We start from the raw sequence: 22,887 nt of genomic DNA, 5'->3' as shown, positions 1-22,887 counted from the left end.
TCTGATCCCCTGAGCCTGGCTCATGCACACTGGCCTTCCAGGTCAAGCATGGGGTGTGCCCAGAGTCAGGAGCCATGTGGCCCTGCAGGGCAACTCTCTACTCCTGCCTCCTGAAAGTCAACTCAGTGGAAAATGCAGCCATCATTAAAAAAAAAAAAAAAAAGCAGACTCCCCTCTGAAAACCCTATGGATGAAGGGAGCCCTTGAAGGGAACACCAAGGGCACAAGGGAAGAATGAAAATGCTGTTTTCCTGGCCTCTGCTGTTGGGCAGCTGGGTGATTCAGCTGCAGGGGCTGCCCTCCTGGAACCTGTGGCAGGTTGCATGCCACATGCATGCTGAGCTAGGAGGGCCCAGCAACTGGCACGGGACTCACTTCCATCCTGGGGAGGCAACTATGTATTTATCTTATTTTTAGAGACTGAGTCTCCTTATGTTGCCCCGGCTGGTCTCGAACTCCTGGGTTACAATGATTCTCCTACCTCAGCCTCCCAAAGTGCTGGGATTACAGGCATGAGCCACTGTGTACAGCCCAATTCTCCATTTTTAAATTTACTGGTTTATGAAATTTGAAATGTTGAGCACTACTAATTTAGGCCTACTACTTTACTTAATTAAACTCTAAGCTTCACATATTGAAGACTAACAGAATAGGAATACCCTATTTATTTGTTTTCTCTCAGCCTTGACTCTTTCCCGATCTTTTCAACCTGGACCTTCTGGTCTGGCTCACATGTCCCTTTCTTAGGGGGGACTCTTGTGATGCCCTAATCTAAAGCGTTATCCCCTTCCTGTGGTTTGGTTTGGAGCACACTTGTTTCTGTTTGAATGACCTTGGTGTTTTTAGCTGCAGGCTGGGGACTGTCTTTTCCCCCGGTAGAGTGGAAGTTCTTCTCTGTGACTAGGTCACTATGGCATCCCCAGCACCTAGTACAGCCCCTGGCACCTCGTAAGCCTCAGCGGAAATGTGTTGCCTGAATGAATGAAAGCACGGATTGGCTTCCCGGAGGAGGACCCACGTTTCTGTCCCTCCGGCACCAAGGCTGAGTTGTCCCTGCTGGTTCTCGGTCAGGCCTGAGAAGGGAGGCCCTCTCTTCCCCACCCTTCTTATCTGTGCCATGGCTACCTTCTTAGATACCGCTAAGCCTCCTGGTGCGCAACGGCCCCAGCAGGCTGGTCAGACTCAGTGTCTCAGTCAAGTTTCTTGGCTGCCGAGGCCTGAAATCTTCAGGGCCTTTGAGTACCGTTCTGCCCTTGAGCAGGTTCACAGACTGGCTGGTCCTCTGGGAGACGGGCCTCTCCCTGGCTCTTCAGAACCTCCTTGCAGCTTCCCCTCTTCTAGCTCTCTGCCTTGCCCGGAGTCCTGTGATGAGATGAGGGGAGGGATTGGGAAGTACCAGCATGGGGCTGGGGCTGGGGCTGGGGCTGGGTGGTGCAGGTCTGTGTGGAGGAAGCAGAGGTTGCAGGGACTGCTTTGGCCTGAGAGTGTCCTGGACTCGGCCTGGGAGCTCAGCGGGTGGTTAGTTGATTGACACAGGTGTGACCACGTTCTAGGATGGTTTTGGGGTTTGGGTGGCAGCTTCCCATCTGGTGCACAAAGACCACAGATGCAAGCACTTAGGAATCCTCAGTTTGGAGGCCTTCCTAGCCCGGAGGAGCTCCACATGCAGCGGGGCGTTCTTGATCTGGGCTGTCGAAGCACCATACCTGCCCAGTCATCTCATTTAACCCTCATAATGGTCCTCTGATGTGCGCATGCTTCTTTATTACCACCATCTTTTAGGTGAGAAAACTAGAAGCATAAATAAAGTAGGCATTGCTGCCAGCTCCTGCAGTAAGTGGCAGTCACAGCATCTAGCCAAACTGCTTGATGCCTGATCTCTGCTCAGGCCGCCTGGATCTGCATTCCTGCAAACCCCCAGCTCTCACTCCATGTGAGCACACTCCACACTGGCTCGGCAGATACTGAGAGGCAGATTCTGCTGCTCTCGCCTTCATTGTGGCCTCCTTATCCGTGCTGATATGGCTTGGCTGTGTCCCCACCCAGGTTTCACTTTGAATTGTAATAATTGCCACGTGCCAAGGGCTGGGCCAGGTGGAGATTATTGAAGGGAGATGGTTTCCTCCATGCTGTTCTCGTGGTAGCAAGTTTCATGAGATGTGATGGTTTTATAAAGGGGAGTTCCCTGTACATGCTCTCTTTCCTGCCACCATATAAGATGTGACTTTGTTCCTCCTTTGCCCTCTGCCATAATTGTGAGGCCTCGCCAGCCACGTGGAACTGTGAGTCCATTAAAACTCTTTCCTTTATAAATTACCTAGTCTCGAGTATGTCTCTATTAGCAGCGTGAGAACAGGCTAATACACCTGCCCGTGGCCTCTCCAGCCAGCTCTGACCTACCAGGGCAGACAACGGGACAGTGATGAACCTGTTCATTCACATGAGGCCTTGGAGGCTTCCCCCCGGCACAGTGGGGTACACCTCAGAATCTTAGCATGGCTGCGGGGGTGGTTTAGGCAGGGGCTCCCTCCCTGCTGCCCACAGATGCCCCTGCCCTGCGCGAGCATGACTACTGCTAGTTTGTATAATGAGCTGCAGCAGAGCGCACTCAGAAGCAGCAGAGCAGAGCCCCTCAAGCATGGGCCGTGCCTCTCTCACTCTAACCTCAGAGCCTCTGTTCACTTCAAAGGGTGGCCTTGGGTGTCCTTTCCTTCATGGCTCCTTGGACCTTGGATGTTCTTCCATTGTGACGCCACTCAATTTGCGGGTCCATTTTCCCCAGGGGCCCATGCCCCTCTTGGGGACAGAGGCGGAGTCTTCTTTTCCTGTGTCTGTGCACACAGCATGCTCACAGGGCACCATGGGCATCCTCTGAGGGTTTGTTGACCATCACTCCTCTTCTGGAGTTGGTTGATGCTTCAGTTCTATGATGGTCTTTGAACCTCCTCAGGTACATAAAACTCTTCACAAAGTTGCCCACTTCTCAGCGGTTTCCCCGTTAGAGGCCCAAACGTGAACATGGCTTTGCCTTCTCTTGAGCTTGCTCTCTAGAGTTCTTGAGGCTCTGGGTCTTACCTGTGCCCAGATACACCACTTCGTGAGGGGCCGGGACACAGGCGATATGTGTCTCATGCTCAGGTGGTTTTTTTCAGGGGCTGCAGAACAGAAACCGTCATTCCTTGTGGCCCTTCATACTTCTCACATTTCTTGGGCCTCCTTCTGCCACTGGTCCGCAGCAGCTTAAAGGCGTTGCCATTTTCAGTTCAGAAGTGTGTCTAGGACCCTTGATAGATACCCATTCCCCCGGGAGTGGAGCGTGTTGGTCCACTCCAGTCCCATTCTCTTGTGACTGTCCCGTGTCAGTGAGCAGCATGAACACCGTGCGCGCAAGTGGCCTGTGTTCAAATCTTTCCTGGGTTCATGACCTGGAGAAAGCCCGTAGCCTTTTGGTCTCATTTGATCTTCAACACAGAGAGTCACAGTCATCCTCTAGTGCCTCCGTCCCCCAACCACACTCGGAGACACGGCCTCCCTTCACTGCACTGCGCTGGCTGCAGAATGGAAGCCTGACAATGGTAGTTGAAGAAGTGGCATTTTACTAATTGTTTCCTGTACATTTTACTCTATAAAATATAGAAACAATCTTCTAACACTTTTCTGTTGGTCCCTAGTCCCTGTTCTTTGCATCAGTGTTCTCACCTATTTTATCTGTTTATTCAGAAATTAATAAGTAAATGTCATTTGTATTTGAGATTGCCTGGTGGATTCCTCCTGACGTGACTACCCATGGAGGGCAATAAGGGAGGGGTCATGTCTGCTTTCCATGACTTCCTGGGTATAATAAGATCAGCACCACTGACACCTAAAGTTGTATCATGTTGAATTATTTAGGACTTTCTTGGTTGCAAGTGACAGAAACCCAACTCAAAGTATTTTAAACGTAAAAAGAATTTATTGGCTCATGAAATCAAAGAAGGGCTTAATAGTGTGGCAAAGGAGGTAGGAAGAGCAAATATTTTCATCCTCATTTTACACAAGAGAGAGGAGAGGGCAGAATTAGATATTAAAAGAATGGTCCATGGTGATCCAGGCTTAGCGACAGCCAGGACCTGGGTCACCCAAAGAGTGTGTGCAGTTTCTTATTCAGGACTCTTTAGACTGTTACAATAAGAAACCCCATTGGAAAGAAAAGCAGGAGAGGGGTGGTTATTGCCTTGGAGCATCCAAAGAAGTCTTGCCCATTCCAGCGACCCAGCCTTTGGAACCGCACTGCTGTGCAGATGAAACCCACCTGGATATAGGGTGTATGTCATGGGCTCTCACCCACAAGGCTTCTCTGGGCAAAATATTCACATGCACTTTTAAGGGGATCGTGGAATCCACTGAAACCTGTCTGGGGTTCCCAAGTGAAGCCCTTCTTCTAGAAAAATGTCCAGCTCATTGTGCAGCTAGCCTCTGGGATAGTATTGAGAGCAGAGCTTTTCAGAATGGGTAGAGTTTTAGGTTCATGCCCCAGGGCACCGATGTGTGACAGATGGAGGCTGGGTGTGGGGTGCCAGGGCTCAGCGGCAGCTTCCAGAAATTCTCTGTTTACTTTTATTATCTATGATTTTATATTAGAACTTCGGCTAAAGTTTTGTTTTTGAAAGGATCTCTGCTGATTAGAAAAATAATAAATTAAAAGAAAAGTTAGAAGACCACAAATTTAAGCATGGGTGAGCCTGCCCACCCCCCACTTTCCTTTCTGAAACAGGTCAACTTCTCTGAATAGCTGTGCAACCTAGAGATTCCAGGAATTCTAGAAACATTACCTATTTACTTCTGCTTGGACGTGACCCACACATCCTGCGCACGTGGAGAGAGACCTTGGTAGGATAACTTCTTAGAAAAAAAAACATGAAAAACCATGACCCCCAGCAGGAGGAAGCCTCTGCTGTTAAGACAAGCTTATTGTCAGAGGAGCTGTGCTTGGGATTTTTCTGGTCCTTTAACCAAGTGCTGTGGTTCCTTTGTACCGTTCACTCCTTGGGACGTCTCCCCAGGCTGGGGCTAGAGATGGTGGGAGTCTGCAAAGTCCTGAGCTGGCAGGGTCTGGACTTGGCCTGAGGGTCTGCCCTACCTCCATGGGGCTAATGCTCTCTGGGTGTGCCCAGGGAGTGACAGAAACCTGGTGTAATCAATATAGAAGCTTGTGAAGAAGAGGAGGGGGACCGTAGTTTCTAAGAGGCCAGGGCAGAGTGGATATCCAGGCACTGTAGGGGCAGACAGGTGATCAGCTGGGAGGGAGCAGGGTTGGAGCTGCAGGGTCTGCCTGGTGAGGAGCCTGGTTTTCCCTGGCCTGGGCTAGGATCCCCACCACTGTACGGCCTCACCGCTTCCTTGCAAAGACAAGCGTTTAGTGTGGTTGTTTTTAACAAAGCAGGAGGAAGACTTTCTTGTGTCTGTATAATGCTTTCTTCCTTTTCAAAAAGCTGCCGTATGGGAGAGAGAAAGATAATAGAGCTAGAGATAGTTAGGCTTGGATGATTTCTATCAGACCTAGATTCGTGGTCAGGGGTCAGAGGTCAAAGATCATGAGCCTGTCAGGAAGATTTTCCTTGAAGGTTAAGTGGGCATTGGATTTTATGAAAGTGTAGGCCATGGAATTGAGCTCTGCGGGGCACTTCAAAACCTCATTGGGGCAGGGGCAGCAGCCAGGGGACCCCCTCCACCACCACCACCACCACCACTCCCCAGCCTGTGGAGTGAAGGGCAGGGTGGGCTTGATGGCCAGGGATACCCCTTTCTGGAGAGGAGAAGGGAGGCGAGCAGGCAAGCTTGCCAAAAGGGCTGTGGCCAGGGTCATCTCTGGGGTTACAGCAAGGACATGCCAGGCAGACACGGGAGGTTGTCTGAACCAGTGCCTGCCAGATACCAGCTCTCCCACCTCTGGGCCTGGGGGAAAGCATAGTGGTCACTGGGAGGGACTGCCTGTCTCTGAGTACAGAAATGAGGCTGGACAGGGAGGGACTTACTCTTGTCCCCTCCCCCTCGCTTCTAGAGGCCTGGGGGCATGGCTGAGCACCACGGGGCCTATGGTGGAGGGGAGAGAGCTCTCTGATGCTCCCGGGGGTTGGCCTCCCATCTCTGCCCTGGTACTGTAGGCCATGTGACATCGCCATTGGGACCATGTGCCTTGGAGATGGAAGACACAGGCTTCCTGCTAACTGGTCGGGCCCCTGTGGGCAACTTCTTTGACCTCACTAAGCTTTCTCTTCCTGTTCCATAAAAATGGGCTGGAAATACAGTGGAATTACCTGGTGAGCTTTCAACATATACAAATTCAAATCTCAAATTCAAATTCAAATTTTGGCAAAGGAAATAGACTCGGAAAAATATCCCTTCCCAGCCTGGGTAATTTTGCCCACCGCTCTGCCTGGGTTAGTTTCCCAGGGCCGCCATAACGAAGGACCACAAACTGGGTGGCTTAGAATGGAAACTTCTTGCCTCACTGTTCTGGAAGCCGAATTCCAACATCAAGGTGTCGGCAGGGCCACACCCACCCTAAGATGCTACGGAAGGACCATTGCTTCCTTCCAGCTTCTAATGGCCCCTCAGCTTCTTGCAGTGTCTCCCCACTCCTCACACGACCTTGTTTTTACAAGGACATCAGTCATATTGGACCGGGGCCCCACACATGCACACTCCAGTGTGTCCTCATCCTAACTTAATTACATCTGCAGTAGCCCTCTTTCCCAATCAGGCCACTCAGAGGAACCAGGGGTTAAGACTTCAGCATAAGAATTTGGAGGTCACACTTCAACCTATGATATCACCGAGGGGACCCTTGGCTGGGGAAGGAGGAAGCATGGGAGACAGGCACAGGCCCCTCAGGGTGGGCTCATCTCGGCCCCGTATGAGAACTGGCTAGAGACAACAACTTTTACACCAGAGGCCCCTGAGTGCACGCCGGCCACCTCGCCTGGCAGGCAGTGGTGGAGACAAGAGCCTTTTCCAGCCTCTGAAGGAATTGGGCTGTGCTGGACAACTGGTAACTCCACTGTGGTCTCCAGGGACGCACGGGTAATGGGGATGTCCACGGGCACAGCCCGACCGATTGCTGACGGCAACAGCAGTGCATCATCTCACAGTCTGGAGGCGTTGGCCGGGCCATGCGCCTTCTTCTGAGGCTCTAGGGGAGGAGCCTTCTGCACTTCTTCCCTGCTTCCCGTGACTGCCAGCAATCCTTGGCGCTCCTGGGCTTGTGTCTGCCTCACTCTAAACACTGCCTCCATCTTCACATGGCCTCCTTCCCTCTGTGTCTCCTCATCTCCCTGTGTTCAAATTTCCTTCTTCCTATAAGGACACCCATCATTGGATTTAAGGCCGCACCAAATCCCACAGGACTTACTTCATCATAACTTGATTATATCTGCAAAGATCCTATTTTCAAATAAAGTCACATTCACAGGTACACGGGATTAGGATTCCAACCAGTCTTTTTGGGGAACACAATTCTACCTCCTGCGGAGGGTGAGGAGGACTTTACAGATGGAGTCATGCCAGGCACTGTGGTCAGGAGCGCCAGCAACAGCCCTCAGAATGCCGGGGCTTCACCTCTGCCCAGAGCCCAGCCCATCTCCCGGCACTCAGCCCATGACGCTGCTGCCATTGGCCTGCCAGATTGAGATTGTGGCGTGCCCTCTTCTCCTCTCTTGTGCCCCCGTTGAATGCCTTAGGGCTCTGCTCAACTATCACCCACTTGGCAGAGCCTTCCCTGATCCTTCTCCCAAGAAGTCCTCAGTCCTTCCTCTGGGCTGCCAGAGGTGCCCATTCAACTTCAACTATCACACATGGCACGTTATCAGCTTCCTCGTTTGTGTTCCCTTGAGCTCCCTTAGGCCTGGGACAGGTTCTTATTCTCATGTTGTTCTCCGTCCGACGTACTGCTGCATGGCGGGCCTTCTGCATTTGTCGAGTGAGAGAGAGCCAAGGGTGGATGGATGGGGACATGGGTAGATAGATGGATGTCAAGTGTTACCTGAACAGAGAGGTCTTCCCTGACCCCTCCACCACTGTCTCTCTCATCCCCTTGCCCTGTTGTGTTTTGCTCCATAGCAAAACATAGTTCTTTATCATATGATATACTTTGTTGCCTCTCTCCTTTCATTAGAAAGTGTGCTTTGTAAGAACAAGCATATTGCCTTTCTATTTCAGTATTGTATCCACAGTGCCTGAAACAACAATATTTATGAGATTGCAGGTGCATGGAGGGATGGGGGATGGAGGCATGGATGGGTGGGTGGCTGGGAGTCTGTTGTCTAGGGAAGGCGTATCGCTCCTATCACAGTGTCAGCTGGTCACAGAGCTGCCCGGCACACATGCTTTCTGCTCACTGTTTGTTTTGCCCTCCCTTCCCATCCCCTCACCCCCAGATTCAAGAATTATTATGTTTTTATGGCTGTCATCACATGGCAAGGCCCTTGCACTCCCAGCTAGGATTAATAACTGTCTGAGGCTCATGTTCTGGGACCAGAGCTCTGCTGGGCCTGCCCTTAATCCCTCGGAAATACCCACCACACTGGGTTGTGAGATACCAGCCTCAGCCTGCCCTGGAATGGGCTGATTTTACATAACATGTTTTTGCAACCAGCAATAACATGCCACCCCTCAGTGTCGTGTCTTCCACAAGCACTGACCTCAGGACAGGAGTGTGTGTGCGCGTGTGTGTTCCACGTGTACTCTGCCGGCACTGCGTGTGGAAGGAGTTTTAGCTTCCCTCCCTCCCTGGAGAGGCTTGGTTTATATAATCTACTTGTCTCTCAGGCTCATTTAGTTACCGGAAGTGGTCAGATGTTAGACAGACGGGGAACTGCAGCCAGGTCTCAGAGCTCAGGGGAGAATGGTTCTCATGCAGAGAGGTTGGGGAAAAGCAGGCAGGGCCTGATAGTTCCTGTGTGCCACAGAGGCTCATCTGACTCAGGTAGACCAGACACACAAAAAGCCAGCTGGGAACCCCAAGGGCTGATTCTCTCTTATGGGGAGTGCAGGGGCTGGGGGGGATACTCATACCTGGACTGATGTCTACATGGGGCCCTTTCAAAGCACATAGTAGAAGGATTTGTTGAGCGAAGAATTAAAGCAAAGACCACTGTATGTGCTTCTAAAGGATGCATTTCCCGTTTACCACGCAAGGGATCTATCCTTTCTAAAAAGCAAGGAGGGGGTCTTTGGTCTAAAGTCAGAATATTATCTCCCCTGACCAGGCCACCAGAAGCAACAACTTATACTTTTTCCAGATTTCAGGAACATATTGGACTGGACCTTCCTGTCATTGGGTGCCACTTGTCTTGGACATGCCACCTTTTCCAGCCCTATCTTAACAGATAATGTTTTAGGGCAGCTGTTTCTTTGAGATTAAATGGTGGGGGCCACTTTTCATTTGGACTGATCTTCTCTTCTTCTCCTCTTTCTTCTTTTCCTTGTCCTCCTCTTCTTTCCCTTCTCCTCCTCTTCCTTCTCCTTTCTTTCTTCCTCTTCCTCCTTCTCCTCTTCCTCATTCTCCTTTTTTTCTTCCTCTGAACACATGCCATTCCCTCTACCTGGAATATACTGCCCCCAGATATTTTTCACCTTTTTAATTGAGATATAATTTACATACCATGATCCTCACCCTTTCACAGTATCCATCTTAGTGGTTTTTAGTGTGTTCACGAGGTTGTGCAGCCATCACTACTGTCTAATTCTGGAATGTTGTTATCACCCCAAAAGAAACGCAGCATCCATTAGCAGTCATTCTTCATTCTCCCCCTTCCCAGTCCCTGGCAACCACTAATCTACTTTCCATCTCTGCAGATATGCCTGTTCTGGACGTTTCTTAAAAACTGAAATCATATACTCTGGGGTCCTTTGTAACTAGCTTCTTTCCCTGAACTGATGTTTTCAAGGTTCATTCATGTTGTAGTGTCGCTCAGAACCTCCTTCCCCTTTATGGCCATATAATATTCCATTGTATAGATGTACCACAATTTATTTATCCAGTCATCAGTGGATAGGCACTAGGTTGTTGCCATGTTTTGACTCTTATGAACAGTGCTGCCAAGACCACTCACATATTACCTTACCTCTCACCAATGACTTTAAAGAAGCTCTGCCAACCTGCGTGAGCTGCACATCTGGTGACAGGTGTATGGCTTAGTACAGATTTTCTCCTTTCTTCTGCTGGCCTCACACTTGCTGCCTGTTAACACCTAAGTGTTCTTGTTTTGGAAGGAGTGTAGGCAGTACCCTGAGTTGTATGTGTGTCTTGGTACCAGATACCATCTTGAGTTAGAAAAACAAGGTGGCTGATTTTGAGGGGTTCTCAATGGAGCTTGTGTCAACACAGTGCCCCCTATTGCATGCAGGAGGAGGTTCCCAGTGCCAGAAGTTCTATGTAAAAGGCCCCAGGGAAGGCAGCAAGGTTCATTCATTTATTCACCTAGATGCCACGTTGAGGCTGAGGCTCCACGTGGCCTTATAGGTAGGCCCAGCCCTCTATAGCCCTGGCCTGGACTGTTCCTGGAGAGGGAGGACCTCGGAGGGTGCAAGGCTTTGTTCTGTCACCTCTGTCACTTTGTTCCACTGATTTTTTGCCTCACTATAGTCTGCCAGCCTCAGGCCAAAAAGAGCGTAAAATAGAACCTCCCCCAGCACACCACCCTGGACCACCAGCACTGTGCAGATTCTCTCTTCCTTCCATGGCCTGAGCTTCCCATGCCCTCCCTCCCTGCCAATCACCTCCTGCTGGACTCTTTTCCAAGGCTGGGGGCTCCATGAGGGCAGGTGCCTGTGCTGCCTTGTTTGTCCTGGCACACTCAGCCCTGAGCAGGGTGTCAGGATCACAGGAAAGATAACGATGATGATGATGATGACAATGATGATGATGATGGCATTGATGACAGTGATAATGACAATGAGGCTTACTATGTATCAGGCATTATCCTATGTTCTTTACATGTTTCTGAACTCATTTAATCCTCACAAGGATTCTAGCAGCCTGATGCTATTATCTCCATTTTACAGATATGGAAACTGAGGCACATAGAGGTTAGGTCATCTACTCAGTCACACAGCCATCAAGAGGAAGAGCCAGGATCTGACATTCACAGTCTAACTCTAGAGCACAGGCCTCTAACCACTGTCATGGTTTATACACATATACTACACATATGGTTTATACACATATACTACATGTATATGAGTTGTTCTGGGATGGATGGATGGGTAGACACAGGGGACGTATCAGTGGCTTCATGAGAAGGCCTGAGTGGCCTGGTGTGCCCCGTTGAGCCACACTGAGTCTTGGGACAGGGTTAGCTCCCCATGGCTGCTGCCTGTGTGCAGGTAAGGAGGCCAGGAAGTGGATTAGAGCCCAGGGTTGGAGGCCCAGACCGAGGAGGCTGGCACCCCCAGGCTCGTGTTACACCAAGGGCTATGGCCAGTTCCCTCTGCCTGGCCTCAGAGCAGAGATCCTAGTCCCCACCGCCGGAGCGAGGAGCCTCGGCTTCCTGTCCATTGTCTCCTTGGGGCACACCCAGCATGTTCCTGAAGTGACCTGGAGAGGCAGGGAGGGAGGGAAGGAGGGAAGGGGGCCAGCCCAGAGCCTATCAGGGTGGGAGAGGGGAAACGAGAGGGGAAGACTTGGTGTTTTTCCTTATTTGTGTTTTGTATTAAAGAAAACAAATAATATCCTTTGAGAAAACCATTAAACAAAGCACATCCTAAGGCCCCAGAGGCCCATTGTGGCTGCCTGGAGCCCGGAATTCATTCATGCTTTCTTGGCTAGATTGTTGGAGGCAAGAGAGACAGGGGTGAGAGGAAAGGATTGTTATTAAAATATATTTTGAAATGTGTCGCTCCCTCCCTGCACTCAATCCAGTCCAGGTCAAGTGGCCATAACTCCAAGGTCCCTGTGTCCTGAGTCTGTTGTTCTCCCATTACCTCTCTGGGAAGCTCCCCAGAACTGGCCAGTCCCAGCACAGCCAGTTGGTCAGTTTCCACCACGAGCTTGGGGGCTGAGCCCTGTGAAGGCAAAACAGTGAGACCCTCCTTTATGGAGGCTGAATCCAGAGGGCTGCATGTGCCCCACCACAGGGTGCGACCCACAGGACTGCAATCTCTAACTCACTGTGTGGCCACCTGGGCCTTGGGCTCCCTGCCTGTAAGGTGGGGAGTGGGCAAAAATGGACCCCCTCTGACCGCTCTCCAGCAGCCTGGACCCTGTGGCTTCCCCTCATCCAGCGCATGCACAGGTCCCTGCAGGTGGGTAGGGATCACCCTCAGGCTGCAGGCTCTGCATCCAGGCTTGTACCCAGGTGTCCCAGGTCGAAGCCAGTCCGCTCTCTCCCACTTGACTCCAAGTCTAGGTACCCCCTACTCCACCCCAGGCTGCTCATAATGGAATGGTAGTGCATGGTGGTGTTCTCTGTCATGTCCACACCAGAACACACTTTTCTGTTGGAGGAGGGATGGGAAAAGGTAGGAAGAGCAGAGCTGGCCATCAACCCAGGTTGTACAAATAGCTCTGCCTGTGATTCTGCATTTGCAGGATCGGCCCTGGGTTGCAAGTCGAGGGCCTCTCTCCAGCCTTGATGTAGATGTATAAATAGTTGCTGTCATGGTGACAATACACAAAATACTATCCTTAGAATTTTCCCCAGTTCCTCCTTCAAAGTTGAAAAAGAAGCCTGGGCAACAAAGTGAGACCCCATCTCTACAAAAAATCAAGAAATGAGCCAGGTGTGATGATGCATGCCTATGATACTGGCTACATGGGAGGCTGAGGCAGGAGAATTGCTTGAGCTCAGGAGGTCAAGGCTGCAGTGAGCCGTGTTTGCACCACAGTGCTCCAGCCTGGGTGACACAGCAAGACCCTGTCTCTAATAATAATAATAATAATAATAATAAATAATAATAATGTTGAAAAAGTAATTTAGCTATTTTCATGTTTTCCTAAATACTCCCTAGACTATATAGGGAAAGAAGATCTTGGGTAAAAATTTCACTAGGGGTGCCTGGACTAGGTTTAGGAGACAAATTTCCTCTTCACAGGGCTTAGGGTTTTCAGGTTTCACCTCCTTGGTCCTCTAGCAGCCCAGAGAAGAAGGTTAACGTTCCCATTTTGTTATGGAACTTGTGCTTAGAGAAGTAACTTGCCCTGGGATGCACAGCCAGTGAGCTGCAGAACCTGGCCCCAGCTCTGCTGCTCATTCTCTGCAAAACCTTGAACCAGCTTGTTCATCTTTCCAGATTTGAATGTCTCATCTGTAATTCAAGGACTTGGACATATTGGATTCTAAGGTCCTCATTGTCCCTACTGTTCTTTGATTCTGTAATTCCAGCATCATTGCCTGGTAGGAAGTTCATTGACTACTGTTTTTCCTTTTTCAGTCTGGATTTGGTGGTCAGAATCTAGTCTCTCCAAACTCTTGATGTCTTTCTGTCTTAGATGCTGGTGTACTTAGTGCAGTCCCAGAGGTGCTTTGCTCTCTTTAGGGAGTTACTAATGATCCCCTTCCTCCCCTCATGACACAGGGCTACCACCCGATGCCCCATGAAGTGGAGATCGCACACACCAAGAAGCTGTTCCGCAGGAGGAGAAATGATCGAAGGTAGGAGAGACTTCGTCATGAGCTTTGGGTTTTCCTTTCCTGCTTCTGTCATCTGTAGCAACATTAGCTTTGGCCTGCATTTTGCTTTTCCCAGTCACCAGCTGGTCCTGATGAGGCAGGGTTGGTGGCATCGTGGGTTGGCTACTGGTTGGGGATTCCCCCATGGGCAGAGTGGCAGCTCCACTTCTCTCGTTGGCCTAGGGGTTGGCTCCCTTCAGGCGTTTGACCGAGAGCCCACCATCACCACTGCCTCTTCCTGGGGGTCAGGCAGTGCCCAGGCTTTGCAGTTCAGGAGGAAAAATGCTCTTTCCACTGACCTCAAAGCAACAATAGTGGTCCTCAAAAAATAGGACTAGCTGGCTGTGTGTTTTGAGACCTGGCCTCCAGGAGGCTCCTGGAGCACACAAGTACAAGAGTATCTGTTTTCCTCCTCCCTGGTCACTGGGAGTTGTCCCTCATGCGTGCTGGCTCTGCTGTCACAGGCAACACAGAGATCAGCAATGGCACATGCTACTGCTCCCAAATTCCTGGGGGAACCCACTTAAACTAAGGCAGAAACTGGGATCTCCTGTGGAGCTCAGAGTCCTGGGTAACAATGGGGCCAGGAAAGGGGCAATGAGGTAGCCCTGGATAGGAACATGCAGCTGAAATTGAGCATCCTGAGAATGTGTGCGTTTATTTTCAAAAAGGCTTTCTTATAAGGGGAGAGCTTCAAGATATATTTTAAGTTAAAAACTTCAGGTGCAGAGCAATGTTTCTTATGTGTGCCCATTTATGCAAAAGGGGGAGTTAGAGTATATTTTTTGCTTGAACATGCATAAATTATTTCTGGATGGAAATACCAAAAAAAGAATGAACAAAAAGGCTTATGCCTGAGGAATTAAAATGAGGTGTTCCTCTATAGGGAATGTATTCTTAGATAAAGATGACAGCTTTTGGTTCTACCTTTAATGAACAGAGAATGTTCTCCAAGGGCCAAGAAACAGCTGGTGGACATGCCTTGCTCAGAACCCTAGGACTGCCTGTACTCAGGCTGGCTAGCCACCTCCTTAGGCTGAGACCAGGGTCTTTGATCCTTCCCTACGCATGCATTCCCTGAGTAGGGATTGTTAGGTGGTGACTGCAACTCTCGGGGTGGATGTAGGCCTGGGTACCCAGACTGCCTTGTCATCCACTGATAGGTTAAGTGAATCTGAACACATTCACAGAGGATGGCAAAAGTATAAGTATCTTGGGAAGAAGGCAGGGTACTGGCTTAGAAATCAGAACCACCAGACACTTTCTGTAGAAGCACCAGGCATCAAAAAGGAACACTGAACAGGGAGAGGTGGACCCAGTCCTGTTCCTGCCTTGACCAGAGTACAGTTTATTGCATCGTGTGTGCTGCCTTTTTGCCGTGCAGCATCACAGAGGCAAATTCCTGGTTTCTGGGTTCCTGGTAGAGGGAAGAAGGAGGCAGCACCCCTCAAGAAGGAATAGGGTTCACAGGGGCCTTGGAGATGTCGGTGAGAACAAAGGCTTTATGTCCTCTGCCCTTGACTCTGTAGTCTCTGATGGCAGGGAAGACCCAGAGTGTGTGTCTGGGAGGTGTGGAGAGTCCCCGAGCTTCCTGATGAGAAGTCACCCTCTGCCCCGCCTCTCCACGCCCAGGCAGTGGCAGGCTGCCGCCCGACATCCAAGTCAGCCTGCATGTCCATTTCTGGGCCAGGTCACCTCCCTCAGCAGGAAGACCCGGCACAGTGGCAGGCCTCCGGAAAGCAGCAGTGTGACCCAGGGATGTAGGAAGAGGAGCGTGGCATGCAACGGCTGGGAAGCCGAGCTTCCGCTGAGCCGCGCTCACATTCACCAATGCCCGGGTTAGGTCAGCACACCTCCCAAAGGATGTGGACAGGCCAGGGTCCAAAGTGAGGCAATAAAGATGATTAAAGGGGTGGAAAGTATGTCCTGTGAGGAGTGCTGGAGGGCTGGGGCCAGGGAAGAGGAGGCCGGAGGGAAGGAACATCATGCCGTGAAACTCATGAAAGATTTATATGGAGACATGAGGGGCCGCTGCCTCCATGTCCACAGGGACCCAGACTAGAGGAAGTCAGCTTGGATGGAAGAACAGAATTTTCAGTTGGACCAAAGACAGACTGATGGAGCAAACATCTTGACCGTTTGGGGCAAGACTATGCAAGTCAGAGCAGCAGCCATGCCTGAACACGGAGCATGTGCTGGCCGGGGTGCCCCACTCGAATTCCCCTTCTGGATGCAGTAGAATCCATTACTCACTCACAGCCTGGAGCTGTCCTGGAGTTCCCAGGTGATGGGGACTTTCAGAAGAGCAGGCAGCCATATAATTTAAGGATCTTTTTGTCTACAAGCAGGGATCTCCTGAGTCCATTTTGGGAAATCATGGGATTCTGACATTCAAAGAGCAGCTGCAGAATGTTATCAGGTTGACCCCTAACCTTCCCAGCTAATGACCCATAGTAGTAGCCTTGCTAAGTGTCAAACCTACATGTTTGACCTTGGAAGTCCATACTTGTGTGCAGCACGTTCACCTGCCTAGTATTCTGGGCTTAAACCACACTGGGAGGGGCTTGCATTTCCTGGGTATGCATGGCGGCAAAGGGAGAAGTGACCGGAATCAGATTTGGTGGCCAAAGGGCACAGCCAGCATCTGTGCCATGCCTCTGATCTCCCCCCGACACGTGAAAGGAAGGGACCAGCTATATCCCCCCTGGTGGCTCGGTTCCTCTTCTTGGAATGGAGAGAAGTCTGTGGCTTTCCATCTTCCTGCAAAGTGGCTGGAGTTGGTGTCTGACAGCTGCAAACTCCAGGCAGCCTGGGCATATTGCTGAAGCTAGGAGTGTGCAATTTTCCACAGCCTGGAGCAGGGATTTTCAGACTGGGACCTAGAATCCTAGTCTTCATCGAAGTCTGTGTCCTTTCCCAGTTCCAGCTGCACTCTCAGGGGTTTTATGTGCCTTGCTGTTTTTATTTTCCACTTGTTTAAGTCTGAGGCTGTTAGCAAGCTGAATAATATAGCAGTTTAGCGACATGCCCTGGAATTAGGAGCTGGATGGAAATCCCACCTCCTCTACTCACTCATGCTATGATCTTGCCAATTATGTCACTTCTTGAAAGCTCTGTCCCTTCTTCTATGAAATGGGTTCACTAGTCACGGAGCTGAAAGGACCTAATTCTTATAAAGCACCTAGAAACATGGTCTTAGTGCTGGCCCACTCTACAGGTCAGAGGGGGTCCTAGGTGCTCAGGAAGGCTTTCAAGATAAGTGTGGAGCGCAGGTGTCTGCAGTGAGTGGGGAACTTTTGTCCTGTGATCATGGCAGCAAACCCAGAAAGCTTTGCCCTGCATTCCCTCCAGGGGCAGGCCGCCAGGATCAATTGTTCCTTCCCCTGGATCCACTTTTAAAGCCCTACCCACACTGTCAGAGGGGGCAGAGCCTGGGCTGGCAGGGAAAGAGGCCCCTTCAGAGTGGCCACCTGTGGACTCTGCTCCTGATGCCATGGGCTGCGTCTAGTAAGTTGTGGATATCTTTTTTCCATTTTGCAAAAAAAAAAAAAAAAAAAAAAAATTAAGCTCATGTACAGTTCAAAGGTTTCCTCCTTAAGAATGTTCTTGACATTTGAACAACTAGTAACCACTTGTTTGTTTTTGGAAGCTAAGAAAAGACATTTGCTGATTTCAGACAAAATTATGCATTTTGTGACACAAATGTGCTAAATGAGTGTTCCATGCGTTCCTCAAAGAGCAGCATGCCTTCCGATGCTCTGGCCCCACACAAGTTGGAGGCCTGTTGCTTGGAACGAGGGCTGCTAAGGTTCGTCCCCCTCCCCTCGAAGCTTTCTGCCCAGAGCACACAGACCAGAAGAGCAAACTCCCTAGAGGGCCAGAGACCTGGCGCACTGCCCAAGTTGACCCTGAGTGAGGTCCCTCACCGCTGGGGAGGATATTTTCTCTCCCCACCACACCCTGGCTGCGTTTAAGAGATGAACACATTAAGGCAATGAATGGATGTTGTAGCCTGAGCTCCCTGGGAAGCAGGCTCTGGGACAGTGATTATCAGCAGCCGCTTTTAAAGGAATGCCCTTGGTATAAATACTGGCAGAAGATCAAAAGAAGAAGCGGTATCGGCAGAGAGAAGTTGGGCTGCAGTGTAGTCTTAGAGAGTTCTGAGCCTGTAGGGAAGGTTTTGAAGTTGGGGTGACTCTTTAAGAGCTGTCCCAAGATGGGGTAACGGGGCAGGCCTTGATACCCCCATGTCTGTTGGTCATCAGGCAGGGACTGCCCGAGGAAGGGAGTGTGACCTTGGGTAGGGCTGCGCTCTTTGCCCAGAGCAGTTGCCTTAGGGGCTGGCAGCTGAGGGCTGTCTGCACAGCACTTCTAGCAGCCGGGTGGCAGTGCCTCGCTCCTGAAGGGGATCTGGGCAGCGTATCGCATCAGACACCCCAGTGAAGCACTGTTCAGTTCTCCTACTGGGATTGGTTGGGCTGTACCCTGTGCCATATGCTGTGCTCCCCAGAACACCGGAAGTACAGGGTGTGGCCCCTGTTCTCCAGGGCCTGAGCTGTAGCTTGCACAATGGAGCCTTGACTCCAGAAGCAACCAGAATGCTGTGCATGACTGTCAGGCATCCACGTGTTAACAGGGAGGAGGCTTAGAGAAAGCAGCCATCCTGGGAGATGCTCCAGAATGCTTCATGGTGGAGGTGGGGCTTGAACTACTAGTGAGACTTCCAGGAGGATTTGGGAGATGTGAGGGTGTTGGGATGAGAGGAGCGGCACTTGCTGCCTCTGTCCTGCGATTGACCATGACTCTGGCTTGGTGTCCTCTAAATGCTCCTCTGCAGCTAAGCAGGCTCTGGAGCCAGGGATTCCCCACGTCCCCAGAAGTCGCCCCCACATGGCTCCCTAGAAACAGAGCCAGGTGGGTGGTGCTTACAGCAGCCACCACCCCCAACCGAACTACATAGAAGGGAAAAGCCCTTCGGAGCCTGCAGGCTCCAGATGATCCCGCCCGACTGTTAGCAATGTCAGTAGACCCTGCAGGCTCCAAAGACTGGCCTCTTAACCATCAGCGGAGGTGGCTAATGGAGGCATTAGTGGTCCATCGCACCGTGCCTGTGCGGCCAGGGAGACAAGAGGGCCGTTCTACAAATTAATTTGTTTCATTAAGTGAGGTCTCAGAACGGTTAATTTACTCCATGTGCAAAGCAGATTGAAAGGAAGAAGAAAAAAACACCTTAGCCAGCCCAGTTAGTGTCAAATGGCTCTGCAGGATGAGAGGCAGGGGAGCGAGTCATCCACCTGGCGTGCGGAGTGGACCCCATGCTGGATGTTGCAGGGTGGCCGCAGCGTACAGCAGTGCTTGCTGCCTCTGTCCTGCAATTGACTGTGACTGTGGCTTGGTGTCCTCTAAATGTAGAACCAATTAAGAATTTGGGAGCCAGGCATGGTGGCTCATGTCTGTAATTCCAGCACTTTGGGAGGCCGAGGCAGGCAGATCACCTGAGTTCGGGAGTTCGAGACCAGCCTGATCAACATGGAGAAACCCCATCTCTACTAAATACAAAATTAGCCGAGCGTGGTGGCACATGGCTGTAATCCCAGCTACTCGGGAGGCTGAGGCAGGAGAAATCGCTTGAACCTGGGAGGCAGAGGTTGCGGTGAGCTGAGATCACGCCATTGCACTCCAGCCTGGGCAACAAGAGTGAAACTCTGTCTGGGGGAAAAAAAAATAAAAAAAACAATAAAAAGAATTTTATCCCTCCCTTTCTTCCTCTGCCAATGTGAACCCAGACCCTAAGTGTCAGTCATCAGATTGGATTTTGCAAACTCTCTGTAACATCATCTAAGTCACTGATAAAAACAAGCAGGACATTTGGAGTTAGTGATGATGGGTATGGAACTTTGTGAATAAACTAAAAAGCACTCAATTATATACTTTAAAGGAGTGAATTTTATAGTGTGTGAATTATATCTGAATTTTAAAAAAATTTAAAGAATAAGCAGGTCCCAGGATGAAGTGATGTGGCAAGCCCCTTGAAACACCCCTTCAAACTTTTTTTTTTTTTTTTAGCAACAGGGTCTTGCTCTGTCACCCAGGCTGGAGTGCAGTAGTGCAATAATAGCTCCTTACAGCCTTGAACTCCTGGCCTCAAGCACTCTTCCTGCCTCAGCCTCCTGAGTAGCTCTAGGGACTATAGGCACCCGCCACCACACCTGGCTAATTTCATTTTTATTGATTGATTGATTGATTGGTAGCGATAGAGTCTTGCTACATTGCCCAGACTGGTCTCAAACTCCTGGCCTCAAGCAATCCTCTGGCCTCAACCTCCCAAGTAGCTGGGATTATAGACACAAGCCACCATACCCAGCTACCTCTTCAACCTTGATGTTTTCAGGGTTCCCTAAATGTGTCAGGCTAGTAACTGTTTCAAAAAAGGACATAGATTTGGTCTGGCCATGACTTGGTCTGTGTGCACCTGTGCTAGCTATTCGTGGTCACCTTTTTTCTTCCAAACCATCTGTTTGGGAATCTCTCCTGGAGAAATGATATCCATATTTTTCCAATTTTTGAAAATTAGGCTGTATATACCTAGCTACAGTCTCTAACACGTTTGTTGCATTAGTCAGAGTTTTCCAGAGAAACAGAACCGATAGAATATATTGAGAGGAAGACAGAGAGATTTATCATGGGAATTGGCTCATGAGATTATGGAGACCAAGAAGTCCCACAGTCTGCCATCTGCTGCAAGCTAGAGAACGGGGAAAGCCAGTGGTGTAATCAACCCAAGTCCAAAGGCCGAGAAGCAGGAGCATGTGGTATGAGGTTCACAGCGTGACCGTAAGCATACCGTATGTTACAGCATGGGATGTCCAAGGGCAGGAGAAGATGGATGTCGCCACTCAAGAAGAGGCAGTGAAGTCACCCCTCCTCTGCCTTTTGTTCTGTTTGGGCCTTTGGCGGATTGGATGGTGCCCGTCCACACTGGGAGAGCGATCTTTACTGAGTCTGCTGACTCAAAACATCCTCACAGACACACCTAGAATTAATGTCTTACCAGCTAACTGGGCACCCCCTAGCCCAGTCAGGTTGACGTGAAATTAACCCTTATATCTGTTCTCCAGGATTCCTCAGACATGGTAAGGGGCCATGTATGACCTCATGTAAAGATTTCTTTTACTCCAATCAATATCAATATCACCCCATTCCCCGGGCATGAAGGTGAGCACTCAGAGCACCCACTGCTCTCCGTGATCTCTTCCAGGCCCTCAGCATCTGACAGATGCAGCAACTGCAGTTGCCTTTTCTGGGCTGATACCTGTTCTCTTGTGGAAGGCAAACTTGTGGTTGGAGAGGTCTACTTTCTTTTTGCCACCTCTTAATTCTATGCTGTCTGCCCTATCAGTGGCCTCACGTGTCCCTCTGCCTTCTCACTCTCAATACGAAAATATGGTTCTAGAATTGTCTTTAATATTTTTAAGCCCCACTCCTTGACACTGCTGTGGCTTCTCCATCCAAGGCTTTGATGGTTGTCCGTGACTACAGGAGGCCCCACATTCCTTTTCACATGTGGGCTTATAGGCAAGGGCTTTGGGGATACCAAGTGCCTCCCAACACCCCTCTCTTTAAGTCACAGCTGCTATCTGGAACTTGCTGCTCCTTTTAGCACCTCAGAACACTCTACCAGTCGTAGAGTCCGTCATCCTACAAAAATGACCAGGTCCCCCAGATCTTGCCCACCAGGAACTGATGAGGAATTAACCTAGTCGGAGTCCTGTATCTATCCATCAGCTCATTCACATGAGTTGTTAAGTTAGCTCTTTTGGAAATGCAGTCCATCCTTATTACTCATTGATTCATATTTGCACATTCGCCTACTTGTAAAACTTATTTCTAACACCACACTCAATACTCATGGTGTTTTTGCAGTCATTCATTGACACACACACACACAGAGCAGTGAAAAATTTGAGTTGCTTGACCTGCAAGATCCCAATCGAGGCCAAAGTAACACTCTGCCTCCTCGTTTCAGCTCTCATACTATAAGCAAGCACCCTTCTCGTGGTTCTGTTTACTGCCATGTTTTTCACATTTTTGTGCTTTTCCTTGGTGAATTTGCTGTTTTAAATGGCTCCTAAACATAGTCCTGAAGTGCCGTCTCTGTTCTTTAGTGCAAGGAGGCTGTAATGTGCCTTCCAGAGAAAATGTGTGTGTCAGATAAGCATCACTCAGGCATAAGTTATAGTGCTGTTGGCCATGAGTTCAGTGTTAATAAATCAACAATATGTATTAAATAAGGTGTCTTTAAACAAAAACACACGCAAAACGAGGTTATGTATTGATCCAGTGGTGAAAATGTTGTGACCAGAGGCTTGCAGGAACCTAACCCCGCATTTCCCCTAGGAGTAATAGTTCAGTGTTCACTAATTCAGTATTTGCAGCAACTTTATGGAATGCAACTACCATAAATAATGAGAAGCGATTGTACTTGTTCTTTAAAACAGAGCAGAGAGATGCTGAAGATAAAGAAGTATGTTGTAAGCAATAGGATCTTAGGTCTGAGTGATTTATCTTGTTCGTGTGTGGTGGTAGCATTGCTAGGGGATGAAATGGGGGCAGGGGGGACACTTCTTCCAGTGGTCATTGTCCTGCATGGTTTGACTGAGCCGATCACTGCTTCATTTGCACCATCCTGGGAGGCCACTGTCACTGGGGCCCTCACAGACAGCTCAGCCCTGCAGTGACTGTCATTGCCATCCTGTCGTCCGGAGCCCAGGGACTGCGAGACAGATCTATGCTCACTTTGCCCACGGTTTGTCTTTCCATCCCAGCAAGGAAATTGCCCTCATTAAGTCCCTGCTAAAGATAGATAAGAAAATGGGACAGGCAAACCCCCACCTGGCAGGCAGCCCTGTCAGATTCTAAGCAAAATGAGTCAGATAAGAATTATTTTTAGGATCCTTCTCCTCCTTCCTCACGCCCACCCCCAAGCAGGCTCTCTCTTGAAAAGAAGAGCAGCTCATTTCTTCAAGCCAGATGTCCAGGTCCATGTTTGATTGAAATGGAGCCCCTGATACATCCCAGAGAAAACCCCACGCTTTGTACAGATCATGATGGTCCCAATAATCCTTTGCACAATGCAGCTGCCTCAGGCCACACTCCTAGGCAGAACAAGCTGCAGAGAGTGGCCCTGTCGAGGCTGGCCCACAACTCACCCATGAGGGATATACCTTCCCCCGATCCC

General features: G+C 50.0%; 1 protein-coding gene across 8 annotated transcripts in view; it reads left to right on the top strand.

Annotated features, from left to right (window-relative positions):
• The window catches only part of CTIF (cap binding complex dependent translation initiation factor), a 340,186-nt gene that overhangs the window by 172,942 nt on the left and 144,357 nt on the right, over positions 1-22,887 (top strand). For all 8 annotated transcript variants that reach the window (XR_004429165.1, XM_033177797.1, XM_033177791.1 and 5 more), the window contains one exon: positions 13,555-13,631. Coding sequence is in view for 7 of the 8 variants with exons in the window: in XM_033177797.1 (XP_033033688.1) it covers positions 13,555-13,631 (77 nt within the window). In the remaining variant the exon portion in view is untranslated. The remainder of the gene's footprint in view (positions 1-13,554; positions 13,632-22,887) is intronic.

The sequence above is a fragment of the Trachypithecus francoisi genome, unplaced genomic scaffold (assembly GCF_009764315.1).
Source record: "Trachypithecus francoisi isolate TF-2019V2 unplaced genomic scaffold, Tfra_2.0 Lachesis_group19, whole genome shotgun sequence".
Lineage (NCBI taxonomy): Eukaryota > Metazoa > Chordata > Mammalia > Primates > Cercopithecidae > Trachypithecus > Trachypithecus francoisi.
The sequence above is the reverse complement of the archived record's forward strand: the minus strand, read 5'-3'. Positions and strand labels throughout refer to the sequence as shown.